Genomic DNA, 14,060 nt, shown 5'->3' on the forward strand with positions numbered 1-14,060 from the left:
TTGACAGGAAAGACAGGACTAAGGCCCTGTCACACCTTGACAATTTAGCCAGCGTATGCCAACAGTATTAAAAAAACCCTGGCATAAGTCCAGTAAGTTAAGGGCAAGCTTTAATAAGTTAAGACCACGCTGAAACATGCTGAAGCATGTCCTAATAAGCTGAGCTCCTCAAAAAAGTTTGGATGCCAGCGTGACTCACACGTCCGACAGATGCAGGACATAAGTTGTAAGTAAGTTATGTGATTGTTGGCACACGTTTCTTGTAATTTACTCATAAGTCAATCTGACCTGTTCATTTCAGTCCAATTCGCCACCATAGACGGACATGAAGCCACATAAAGCTCCTGATTTTTGAAAATGACGTCTGAAAATACTTTAATTCGTGGCTGGAAATGTAGCGTTTTAAAGCAATCGGGTCTGTTTCTCATGCCTGTGTTGCGGTCTGATCACACAGAAGCGCTGTGATGATTTAAACTTTTAAAGCATCGTTGCTCTTGATGTGATCATCAGATGATCTGATCGATCAGAGTGATCACACCTGATTAATGCGCTGTAACTCTTTAAAGCGTCGTCGCTGTTGATGTGATCATACGACCTGATCGATCAGGGTGATCACACCTGATTAATGCACTGTAACCCTTTAAAGCGTCACCGATGTCGATGTGATCATCAGATGACCTGATCGATCAGAGTGATCACACCTAACTAATGCGCGGTAACTCTTTAAAGCGCGGTCACTGTCTATATGATCATCAGACGACCTGATCGATCAGGGTGATCACACCTGATTAATGCGGTGTTTAAACATTTAAAGCGCCATCACTGTCAGTAATCACCACACCAACAGATCAGCACTTCATTCAGATAACACCTGATCGCGGTCGACTGGCGCTTTAAAAGTTTAAATCATCACAGTGTTTCATTATTCAGGTCTGTGATCAGCAGACCTGAAAGTAGCCACTCTGCGCTTTAAAAGTTTAAAGAGTCACAGCACCCCATTCATTCACAGCAGCTGGCAGATCCACAGCCAGTTGAATCATCAGCATTCTGTACACAATGAAAATAGTCCACCAAGACAAAAAATAAATAAATAAATAAATAAATGTTAAATGACTCTGTTTCTGACCAGCATCACACCATGCAGTACCGACTCAAACCAGCGGGTGGAAACGGGGCTGTCAGCATACGCTGGCTAATCATAAAGGTGTGACAGCTGCATTAATTTATTAGACGTACCCCAGCGTGTGCCAGCGTTTTTAATACTGTCGGCACACGCAGGCTAAATCGTCAAGGTGTGACAGGGCCTTAAAAATTAAATGTGCCATTTCCTTCTGATGTAATAAATCACAGCAGAAACAATAAAAATTCAAAACCTTCATTACATCACATTACTGATCACGATAAGACTGGTTTACCAGACACACGAGTCTGTGATGAATATCAATGTGACTGAGGTCAGGCAGATCTATTTTTCATGACTTTCAATTCAGATGAAAATATAACATCTTGCAGGACAACAGTAATCTCTGCACTGTAGCAAGTCCTTCCTTCATGATCTCAGCATGCTGACATTTTGTATTACTCAAAAATAACGACTCAAAATGATTGAAATTCCCACAGCCACACTAACCTCTGTGAAGGAGCGATGACAATACATGCAAATATAACATATAAAAATAACAGAAATATGTGGCACTTAGACTTTTAGAACAGCAACAGTTTCTTATAAAGATTACCAACATGCCAACACTCCACCTGTTTCAGCACTACATCCACACGTGAGGCATGAAGCATACACAAAAACAGAAGCCTCCCTCACCTGAATCTTTTGGTACTGTTCTGCAGTGTAACTGTGGGTGCCAACTGGTGCTATGGCAACAAAGCCACGTAGCTGAGCACTGTTGGTCATCAGGAAAGGCATGGAGTAACGTCCACTCATGGAGGGGCTCAAAAGCACAGCTGCTCGGACACCCAAAGCCTCCATGAACCTTGAAAGCAGGTCCACTCGATTCTGATCAGTCTTCAGAGATTCAGAGTCCAGAGAATTTCCATATCCTACAAAAATAAATCAATAAAATATACTGAAACAGGATTCATTTACAACTATACACTACCTCTACTGGAGTAATCTTCAACACCATAATTACAGCCGCCAACACACAGAGGATTTCAACTTTGGTCTATATGACTTTGTGAGATCCTAAGTGTGGCTGAGATTAAAGTAAGAGGTCTCGGTATACCACGATACTGTAAGCATAAATCTCTCTGATGTAAGATAATACATGGAATAAAGTAAAAAAACAAGATTTGGCACTGTTTCAAATTTTAACCCAACTTTTTACTGAACCAAGGACTGTCACTGCATAACAGTCCCCTACTTTCTGAAGAATTGTGTATATATTTGGGGTACACATCACCTATAGCCATCCTTCAGAGGTGGGAAGTTGCAATGATATATGTTTGCATCTGGTTTGTAATACACTTTCAAAATATTTCTTTCTAGATATTACAGTGCAAAAAATTAACACCTACCCACCAGTGTCAACTCATTTATATTCAGACTTTGGAGCCATACCAAATATTTTAGTTTTCAACCACAAGAGGATGCTGTCATGTAATGAAAAATAGGGGGAGGGGCTAAAGTGTTCAGTCTTAGAATATAATACCTACAGTGGGTCATTTCAGGCTCTTTGTAGTAATATACTGACCTGTTAATTTAGGACTAAATTAGTTTTTGTTTCGGGCAGCACGGTGGGCTTAGTGGTTAGTACTGTTGCCTCACAGTGAGAAGGTCATGGGCTCAATTCCTACCTGTGGTCTTTCTGTGTGGAGTTTGAATGTCCTTCATGTGTTTGTGTGGGTTCCCTCTGGATGCTCCGGCTTCCTCCCACATCCAAAGACATGCAGGTTAGGTGGACTGGAAATTTTAAACTGTCCGTAAGTAGCGCGGGTATGAATGTGTTTGTTTGTCTATATGTGGCCCTGCGACAGCTTGGCATCCTGTCCAGGGTGTACCCTGCCTCACACCCTATGACTGCTGAGATAGGCTACAGCCCCCCCACGAAACAATCTTAGATAAGCCAGTAAAGGTGAGTGAGTGTATAGGTTTTGTCTCCCCCCTTCCCAGTATCACACTCCAGCTGATTTTGCATGATGTGATGTGGATTAAATCCTGGCATTAATGTGGCTGTTCATATTATTTAAGGCTCACTAGAGGACTTGAAGGGGGGCCAAATCTCCCCCAGTGCCTCATAGTTGAAAAGTACATGCTGAATTGACCCTTGCGAGTGGCAGAAACAAGAAGACTTGCCCTGCTAGCTTCTCTTCACATGGGAAACAAGATCTGAGTGCCCCTATAATGCACCTTCTTACAATAAATGATGATGTAGACTCTGTAGTAAAAAAAAAAGAAGCAGGTGGGTCCTCTCGATCTGCAGATCATTAGTTTCCACTCATGCCATACATTCCTAGACCGCGTATTGTCCAAATGACTGCCTGCACCAAACCGCAATGTCCGTACCTTGACTGTACAGTATGAATATGTGTACCGTTCCACACCTACTTAAGTTTGTATTCTTTGATTAAATTTAAAGTCAAGACTTTTTGTAACTGTAACTTCATCTAGATAAGGTACTGTCACAGACAGAAGCAAGTCCTAAACAGGCCATGTGGCCCATTGGCTGGTGCTTATCCCCAAATACTATAGTGTGAAGAGAAGGATGCCAGTCCATGACAGGTTACTTCTCCAGCAAAAGGTTGGTACGCATTTACAGCTGGGTGCACTTGGATAAAGCCAATCAAGTGTCTTGTCCAAGCACACAGAGAGGTGTCCAAAAACAGACCCACAGAATTGAACCCTAGTCTATAGATCACTAGTCAAACTCTTATCTCGCAGTCACCTGCTCTGCAAAATTTATTACTGACTAGCTTCTGTAACTATTTTTTCCCCCCTTTGAGCTTTTTTGTCATTGTTGCTCAGGGTCACCTGATTTGGTAGAGTTTATTTTACACTAGTTTGCCCCACCTGAAGTCAGATGTACAAGTAGAATAGACATGGTAAAACATGTACCTGGAAGGTCCATTGCCAAGACTTGATATCCAGTAGCTGCTAGGTAGGTCATGGTACCCAGATCTTCCCAGGTTTTGGATGAGAAGGCCTGGCCATGTAGCAGAACCACTTGCAGCCTTCACAAAGAAACAAATTTAATAGAGCTTTTAAAGAGTATATTTCTCTGAATTTCATAGCTATCACTGGCCATATAGTGACTGACTAAATGTGTGTCAACACCAGCACATGTGTACTCCAAAATTATCCCAAATAGTTAACTAATCATACTCAGAGGCTGTTTGAAGTTGACTACCCACCTAGGCAATATTTGTCTTCCAGCAGAATCGACAGGTAAGGCTTCTCTGAAAAACAGTGGAGGGTCCCCGGGTAGCTGTCCTGTGCGGATAGACACATTGACAGCTGGAATTGGTAGATGCGGGGTAGACATCAGTTCTGTTCTTTCAGCTTCAAAGGATGGCTCCATGTTGCTCTGGCGTATGGATGGCAGCAGCAGGTAAAGGAGCACAGTGGCCAACAACACCAGGCCCAGAACAACAAGACGATTACGCAAGAAATTCATTTCGTCCAGTTGAACAATCTAAGAAAACAGACAGTGCATTGCCTCAGAGCACGTTATATGAGTCCTATTCATACAGTTCTTTTCTCCCTGGGCACATCCTTGATAACCTCATCACCAAAGTCATACTTATGCAACCAAACAATTTCTATTTCATTTTCTACAAGTCAGATAATCAAATATTCACCAAAACTAACTGGTCCAATCACCTCAGCAGAATTCAGCGATGATGAATTCCTCCCTTTTATATCTGGGTTGCAAATTTAATATTGAAGCTAAATAATTTGTTGTTTGTTGTTTATGGCATTTTCTTGTTCCTTATGCATGTTGTGGTTTCTTTTTGTTGTTGTTGTAGATCACAGGAAACTGAATATCTTTGATTGTTGGCAAAAGGGGCAACAGAGAAAAAGGATCAGCAAAATCATGAAGAAAAAAATTGCTGCCAAATAAATATTCAGTTAGTCAAGCTTTGGTGGTGACCTCACACATGCACAGCAATTCAATGAATTTACCTTTCCATAGCTAACATGTAAGTAACAACTACTAAACCATGTGAGAATCAGGAAGTTAGCATACTGATAATCCAATTGTGAACACTAAAGTTTTCCTCCTCCAGCTGACAACATAGTAAACAACTATTAACTATTAAATTAACCACCTATTTTGATAATAACTTATGTTGAGTAGTCTTTTAAATGTACACATTCTTTGACTTCAGCTTCTTAAATGTAAATATTTTCCAGTTTCTTTACTTCTCTCTGAAAGCAAACAGATCTGGATAACTTAATTCTAAATGATTTGTATTACTGAAAGCAATCCAACTATAGTGTTAATTTCGTCAGACGAAACGAGACGAAATATGTTCATTAACAACCCCTTTTCCCGTGAATAAGACAAGATGATGACGAGACGGCACCAATGTTCTAAAAACACTGACTAAAATAAAAAATAAACAAAAACTCCCTCCTCGTTTTCGTCTATGACACAAGAAGAAACGGGTCTCTTTCCGCAAGAATCGTCCGCCGCGTCACACAGGCAGTTTTTATTCATTTGACATTAACGTGCCTTTTTTGTGGGGCAGCCAATGACATGGATCTCTGCCATGGACTGGAACATTAATATCTCCCGCTTCTCTGGTTCCTAAACTAAAGTTACTGTCCCTCATGAAAATAATAATATCCCCCGCTCCGTGTGTGTTGCGGGATTTGCTCTGCCGCTGTCTGCCGTGTAAAGGTGGAAAGACGGATCATTCCGCAATCAATAACTTCAAAGCGAATGGCCATTTTAAATCAAATGACACCTTTTTCCAAACACTGTAAAACAGATAGACATACTACAACCGACCAAAGCTGTTTTTCCCAAAAAAGAGACATCGTACGTTCCGTCAGGGAGAACTTATCCCAGTGTCAAAGTGTCAGCGCTTCGTGCAGCAGTGCTCCAGGCGCGAGTATTGTAGGGGAGATCAGGACCAAAGTCACATTTTACATTTATATCCCTCTGAATCTGCTCGGCTATAAGAGTTTAACTGATTAATATCACTTTGAGCAGACGGAATCAGTTAATCAGTGAAATCACCTGCTGAAGTCAGTGGCTGCAAAGAAAACCTGCACTCTCTTGGCCCTTTCTGGAACAAGTTGCCCAACCCTGTAAGAGTCATATTATTTAATATCAGTTTTTTGTTTTATTTTATTGGTGTTTCTAATAAATATAAAACATCAAAAGAAGTGCATCATTTGTAAATGTGTATTGAATCAACAAACAAGACACTTTTAGCAAAGTTGCACTGAAGATTCATTCATTCAATTCATTCAAGATGTTTGTTATTCCAGACATTTAATCAATATTTCAGCTGTGGAACACAAGTCAACTAGTAAACAAAAATTATCTCTGAAATAAATAGAAAAAGACTAAAATGTTTTGACTAAAACTCAACTAAAATACCTTGAGTTCTCGTTTGACTAAAACTAGACTAAAATGTTGAGACTTTTAGTTGACTATAACATGACTAACAAACATATGTGAATCACTAAATGTGACTAAGACTAAGAATGAACTTTCACACAAGACTAGGGATGGGTATTGACAAGATTTTATCGATATCGATGCCATTATCGATTCCTTACCGATACCTCTTGTGAATTTTCTGTGTACTAAAAGTAGGCTTTACAGGTTTTCTATGTCAACAACATTTTAAATTGGTCACTGGATCCTTGATCTGTGGACATAAATCAAAATAAATAAAGTCTGTAGTTTTTGTCAAAAGCATTTCCTTTCAGACATTTTGGCATGAATGTCTCTCCATACCTTTAAGCTGAGCTCAGCCGGCTGCTGCAGGTCAGCACAGGATGTGTCATTTTGGGAGGAAAAAAACGTTTTGATCAACTGCAGTTTGTTTGTATTACAACGTTTGGAAAGAGGCGTCATTTGATTTAAACGGCGTTTCGCTTTGAACTGATTAATTCCGACTGGACTTTATCGTTCTAACTTGACTCAGCAGAGAGCCTGCAGTGTTTGGAGCTGTGTGAACAGAACTTTTTTCTCGCAACAAGACAGGAGTCCCAGTTAGTGACTTTAATCTGCACAAAAGTGTCACGATTGACATATTCAGGGATGAAAGTGGTGGGAAAAAAAGCTGAAACCCAAAATTACCCCCAACACCACCCGCAGGAAAATGTTTGAATTCTAGAAGCTCTGAAATGCAATCTGGGACTATTCCAGACAAACTGCAGTGAGCGCAGCATCCATTTTGGTGAGGAAAAAACCCAACTTTCCTTATTCAAATTCATTCCAGTAGTATTTTCCCCTTACGAGGATGCAGCAGTTTTCTAGCTTGGCAGATAGTTCTGGAGGAAATCACACTGTTACGTCTCACAAAATTAACAAATTGAAAATATGGTTTGACCGAAACAAATTGTCATTAAACTTAAATAAAACAGGGATGAAGTGGAGGTGTAAGAGTCACGAGGTGTTCACAGGAAACAGTTATTTATTTCTATATGTATTTATTTTCATTATTAGTTGGTTTTATCTTTTCTGTTGTGTCCCGTTTCATCAGGTTCTTTTTGTCTTTGTCTAAAATTGTATTGTAGCATTATTAGTTATTATGAGTTATTATTACTATTATTGCTGTAGCTATTATTATTAATATATGAATAAAAATAAATTTAAAAAATTACAATTTGACTCTTTTACAACAACGAACGCTGGGCCATTAATTATTATACAGAAAACAAATGCACACAAACGTGCTGAGATGCGAACAGCTTAATGCCAACTTTAACATTGCCACAGACATGCTAATGCGTTAGCGTCAGTCCTGTTTTTAAGTTATAAAATAAACCTATCAACTGTTTCAGAAGACCATAACAGGTCGGTTTAACATAAAAAAAAGGTAACTATTACCCACAGACATATGGGTGATTCTTTAACTACAGGCACTATTGGCCTTGTAAATGTAATTTCCACCACACCATTGCCTTACAATATAAAGCGCCTTGGGGCAACTGTTTGTTGTGATTTGGCGCTATATACATGTGCTCTGATGTCACTGTTTATCTCCATAGAAACTACCCAAACAATCTTTCATACAAACTGTTTAAAGGGACATTACAGTGTTGTGGTGGAAATTACGGCAATAGTGTGTGACAACTACATTTTGTTTAAAAAAAAAAAATCACAACAGTTGTATGACATTAAATACCCCAATTATGATTTGATTATTTTACTGATATTTTATTCAGAGATATTTTAAAACATTAGAAAAAAATGTTTCTTTACCATTCATTTTTATCATTGAAGATCAAAAGTCTGGGTGTGGGACAAGCACAAAACGGCAATATTTGCATATAATGATGCTGAAAAAAGGTGAAAAAGTCATCATAGACTACTAGAACAAATTTCTTAACACACTTTCATTGTAAATATAACTATTAATTTGTGAAATTTCCCCTTTTTTCTGTTTTTCATACAATATGATCAAAGGACATAATAAGTGCCCATAGTCTAAGAATCACCCATATGCTCTTTAGGGCTTTAGCTGGCAAAAATTAAGATAAAGAGACATGAAACAATGAATCAACGAAGCAGTAAATCGAAGCACTGCTTCGATCTGCGAATCACTGCTTGAATTGGTTCAAGGTTCAAAGCAAAGCTGCGCTGCAGAAAAGTTGATTAGAGACCCGCTACAGGGTCTGTAATCAATGTAGAGATATTATAATTTTCCTGACAAACATCCCCAAAAACAACGGCCACTCTGAAGGACCGATAAGGGAATCATTAAGCAAAAAGGTTATTGATGTTGGTGGATCGAATTATTTAACGATACCCGAAAGGAACCGGTTCTCGATACCCCTCCCTACACAAGATTAAGACTAAATTGAAAAATGGGTGATAAAATTAACACTATTCAACTATTTGGCAAGAATTTGACCCCAAAAATGGCTCACTGAGTCACGTGACTTCGCTTTTTTGCATAGTCATGCCATAACTCTGTATAAAGAGATGCTAGGTGAACCTACACTGCACATTTGTCATCAACCCTTCTTACACCACATTCTGTATATCTGGCCGTTTGTTTTCTGTTTTTTTCGCCGATACCAACGTAATTCACGTATAGGAAAATACCAATCCAACCAGCGACATTTTCCGATACCGGAGAAGAGCCACTGTGGATCCTCTCAACTGTTGATGTTTGCTCTCTGCTTTGTTTACTGTCAAGCGGGAGAAGGGGAGCTTTTTGAACCCGGCTGTTTCAGAGAGATCTCTTCCGCAGTGTTCTAGCTGCAGGTAGCAACAAATTTCTGCTCGGTTCTCGAGTTCAAATTGTCTGTTCGTCGAACACGGATTTTATGAAAAATTAACTGAATTGTTGCTGAAGATGTGTGCTAAAAAGTTAGCCACTTCACTGTCTCAAGGCTGCGAAAAGCCAGCTCAGCGAGCAGCTGAGGTCAGTGAACAAAGATTCTGTCCGCTGAAAGGGAGGAAAAACAACGAGAGATAGAGGCAGGCAGAGGATTTAATTTTTACTCTGTAACACTTGCTTTGACAATGTAAACGTATGTCTCCCATATCAATAAAACTGCTGGTCCCCAATGAGCACCACCCCTGTAGATAAAAGATCTACAGCAAAGCAGTCCAAATTTACTGAGCTAGTCGAAACAATTCAGCTAAGCCATGCAAAAAAAAAAAAGTTGTTTTACTGTGTTGGATATGCAGCAGTAGAAGACATACCGTGACATACAGACAGCCGCTCACACGGAGGGTTTCTTTACAGTCGTCATGTTGTCGCTTAAAGGCTTCGCGGTAGCTGTTCAAGGTAACGCAGTTAGTCTAGAAACATGCTAACACAACACGCTCCGCAAATTTCAGGCTCCTCTGACAGAAAATGTAAAGTCATTAAAGATTTGGATAAAAACTGTCAAGCGACACAGTTCAGCAACGCATACATATTATGATAATCCGATGGGGAGGAAAAACATACAAATAAACTGTCCGTGAAATGCTAAAATTATACAGGTGTATATATATGTTTTATTTTTTTAAAGCTACCGCAGCATCGGCACACTTTACGAGCTCCACGCAATCATATCCGGCTAAAGTGTCGTGTGTCCGTCCTCCTTCTTCTTCCTCCTTCGTATTCAATGGCGGACGACACCATCTTAAGGTGCATTTACCGCCACCTACCGGGCTGGCGAGTGATCGCTGAGATTTTACAAAAGTATTTACTTATATCAGGGAAATCAGGGAACAAACAAACAAAAGCTGAAGACAAATATTAAACAAAGGTAGAAACTAAACTGCAGGCGAACACATACAGAGACAAAAATTGATAGAAACAAAGAATAGAAATTAAGAGCACAAATGACCAAAACAAACAAACAAACAAAACAAAAAAAACATACTAAAAGAGCAAGGGATTTGTACAGTTTTGTCTTTTTGTACATCTTATTGACAAGTTTCAAGTTCATTCAGAGTGTCCATTCATGAACACTTACATTCCGATTACAGGTATGAATATGATATTAATACAATAACATGCTTTTGGAGGGCGTTATGCATTTTTAGAGGCCCTCCGTCCATGCCCAGTCACCCAAAATGACAGATATTCGCCCAAGTTTTGGGCGACTGGGCATGGACGGAGGGCCTCAGAAAATGCATACCGCATGACAGCTGCATGTTATTTGCATTATTATCACTTACTGAGCTAAACAACACATGGAAGCACATTAACAATATTTAATGTCATTTTAAAACACACAACACCCAGCAAACACATACATAAAAAAGTTGGCTCGCTTTAACTTTTGTCGTGTTGGCTTTTACTGCGCTGCTCTCCAAATTCGCCAGTGCCTCCTCATCAAGCTGGCTGCTTTGGCTGCTGTTCATTGTCGTACTATCCATGAGAAAATCATCTGTAATAGCCATATTGGGACCAACACACACTTCTCGCCTTTTCATGTTATCGTCTGCAGACAGTTCTTGGGCTATGCTATGACGTCATCAGTTTAAGCACAGCGGGCGGGTATTGGGTAGCAGGCGGGTATCCCAATACCCGCCTGCTACCCAATACCCGCCCATTACTGCAGGCAGGTATAGACAGGTAGCGTAAATGTAAATCTATGCTACAGGCCCAGCAACGCCTCAGTAAGTGATAATAATTGCTCATAATCACCAAAGTGACGGTGTCAGGGTAAGCTGATTCTTTGGTAAATGTGTTTCTTTGACTTTTGGGGCAATGGGTCATGTTATTAAAAGGAAGAGGACTTTCTTCTTACAGAGAGTTCTGTATCATTATGAACACAACATGAATTGAATTTGAAACCAGACTTAATCCCTGTTCAATGTTCCTCACAGCAGTGGATGGAAAAGAAATTATAGACATTGTGAATAATTGTAAATATAAAACATCTACCGATTTAAATGAAATTGATATGGTGGTGGTAAAACAGGTCATTGAATGGATTGTAGAACCATTAACATACATCTGTAACTTATCATTTCAAACCGGTAAATTTCCCAATCAAATGAAAATAGCTAAGGTTGTGCTGCTGTATAAGACTGGGGATAGACACCACTTCACAAATTATAGACCTGTTTCTTTGCTTCCACAATTTTCCAAATTATTAGAAAAGTTATTCAATAATAGATTAGACAAATTCATAAATAAACATAAATTACTTACTGATAGTCAATATGGATTCAGAGCACATAGTTCAACATCACTTGCATTAATAGAATCAGTTGAGGAGATTACAAACGCCATAGACCACAAATTACATTCAGTTGGAATATTTATAGACCTTAAAAAGGCTTTTGATACAATCAATCATGACATATTAATCAATAAACTTGAACAGTATGGGATTAGGGGGTTGGTGTTGCACTGGGTGAGAAGCTACTTAAGTAACAGAAAACAGTTTGTGAAGTTGGGGGAATATACATCATCATGCTTGGACAATGCTTGTGGCGTCCCACAGGGGTCAGTATTGGGTCCAAAACTGTTTCTAATTTATATAAATGATATTGTCAATGTTTCCAAAATATTAAAATTAGTATTATTTGCAGATGACACAAGCATTTTTGTTCAGGGGGGGATTTGCAGGAGTTACTGAGGAGGATCAGTATAGAAATGGGAAAATTGAAAATATGGTTTGACAGAAACAAATTATCATTAAACTTAAGTAAAACAAAATACATGTTATTTGGCTATTGTAATACAGACATACAGGTTCAGTTACAAGTCGAGGGGGTAGATATTGAAAGGGTACATGAAAATAAGTTTCTGGGGGTGATAATAGATGATAAGATAAACTGGAAGACTCATATAAAACATATACAAAGTAAACTGTCAAGAAGCATTTCAGTTCTAAACAAAGCGAAACATATTCTGGACCACAACTCACTCCGCATTCTTTACTGCTCACTGGTTTTACCATATTTACAGTACTGTGCAGAGGTATGGGGTAATACTTATAAAGGTACAACACAATCACTATCAGTAATGCAGAAAAGAGCTATAAGAATTATTCATAATACTGGCTATAGAGATCATACAAATCCACTATTTTTACAATCCAAATTATTAAAATTCACAGACTTGGTTCATTTTCAAACAGTACAAATTGTGTATAAAGCAATAAACAATTTACTTCCAGGAAATATTAAAAATATGTTTTTTAACAGATCAGGGGATTACAGTCTGAGGGGGAAATTTAATTTAAAGCATCAGTGGGCACGAACAACATTAAAAGGTTTCTGTATTTCTGTCTGTGGGGTGAGGATGTGGAACAGATTGGGAGTGGGGCTCAAGCAATGTCCAAGCATGAACCAGTTCAAACAGCGGTACAAAAATATGTTTTTTTCTAGGTATAGGGAGGAGGAAGGGTAATGAGGGTTAGGGTGTTTTTGTTTTTTGCTTCGGCTTGTAAATATATAGTATTTTGTATGTAAGTAGGTATGTGTAGGTGTATATTTATGTTTGTGTATATATATGTGTATATATATGTATATATGTATATTTGTGTATATGTGTATATATGTGTATATATGTGTATGTATATGTGTATGTATGTTGATGTGTGTATGTATGTATATATATATATATATATATATATGTATATGTGTATATATATATATATATGTATATGTGTATATATATATATATGTATATATGTGTATATATATATGTATATATATATATATATACATATATATATATATATATGTATATATATATATATGTATATATATATATATATATATGTATATATATATATATGTATATATATATATATATATATATATATATATATATATATATGTATATATATATATATTGATATCGGTTTAGGTGTGTAGGAATCTATGTGTATATGTGGCAAAGGGTATTACTGGTTGTGGGGAAGAAGGGGTAGGGATAAATAAGCTGATGCTTCACCCTACCCCTTTTCGGACATGTTGGGTACACAGTAGGAACTTTTTTGTTGTTGTCTTTACTGATCTATCTTGTAATTGTTGTTGTATCAAATGTTCGAAATAAACAGTTTTCATTCATTCATTCATTCATTCATTCATTCATTCATTCATTCATTCATTCATTCAATCCAGCATCAAGTGTCTAATATAAAAAATAATAATAATATTACCAAGGAGGGAAGAAAGGATATGTAGCTGTAAACTATTTTGAATCAATCAGAACAAGGGGGCAGGAATTGCTTTGCCATTTTTTATACCCTTTTCTACAAATAAAAATATTAAGCTCCTCAGTGAAGGGTCAAAAATGTCTATCTTGTGTCAATCATATATAAATATTACCCTATTGGTACACCAATCAGATTTGAATATGGACTTTCCATTTGTGGTTATGTTATTTGACTATATATTATTATATAGTTAGTTATTATATATTGTTATATGTTATAAGATAAGCTAAAATAA

General features: G+C 37.9%; 1 protein-coding gene across 2 annotated transcripts in view; it reads right to left on the reverse strand.

Moving 5' to 3' along the window:
• abhd14a (abhydrolase domain containing 14A) overlaps positions 1 to 10,215 on the reverse strand; it is a 13,713-nt gene extending 3,498 nt beyond the window's left edge. The window contains exons 1-5 of one of the 2 annotated variants that reach the window (XM_034166468.1): positions 10,044 to 10,215; positions 9,855 to 9,923; positions 4,366 to 4,646; positions 4,070 to 4,185; positions 1,820 to 2,055 (exon numbers count right to left, since the gene is read on the reverse strand). In XM_034166468.1, coding sequence (XP_034022359.1) covers positions 1,820 to 2,055; positions 4,070 to 4,185; positions 4,366 to 4,628 — 615 coding nt within the window. In that variant the 5' untranslated portion in view covers positions 4,629 to 4,646; positions 9,855 to 9,923; positions 10,044 to 10,215. Of the gene's footprint in view, positions 1 to 1,819; positions 2,056 to 4,069; positions 4,186 to 4,365; positions 4,647 to 9,854 lie in introns of both variants that reach the window. The other variant, XM_034166467.1, reaches the window with a different exon arrangement.
• Positions 10,216 to 14,060: the final 3,845 nt, after the last annotated feature.

This window comes from Thalassophryne amazonica, chromosome 3 (assembly GCF_902500255.1).
Source record: "Thalassophryne amazonica chromosome 3, fThaAma1.1, whole genome shotgun sequence".
In the NCBI taxonomy this organism is placed as follows: Eukaryota; Metazoa; Chordata; class Actinopteri; order Batrachoidiformes; family Batrachoididae; genus Thalassophryne; species Thalassophryne amazonica.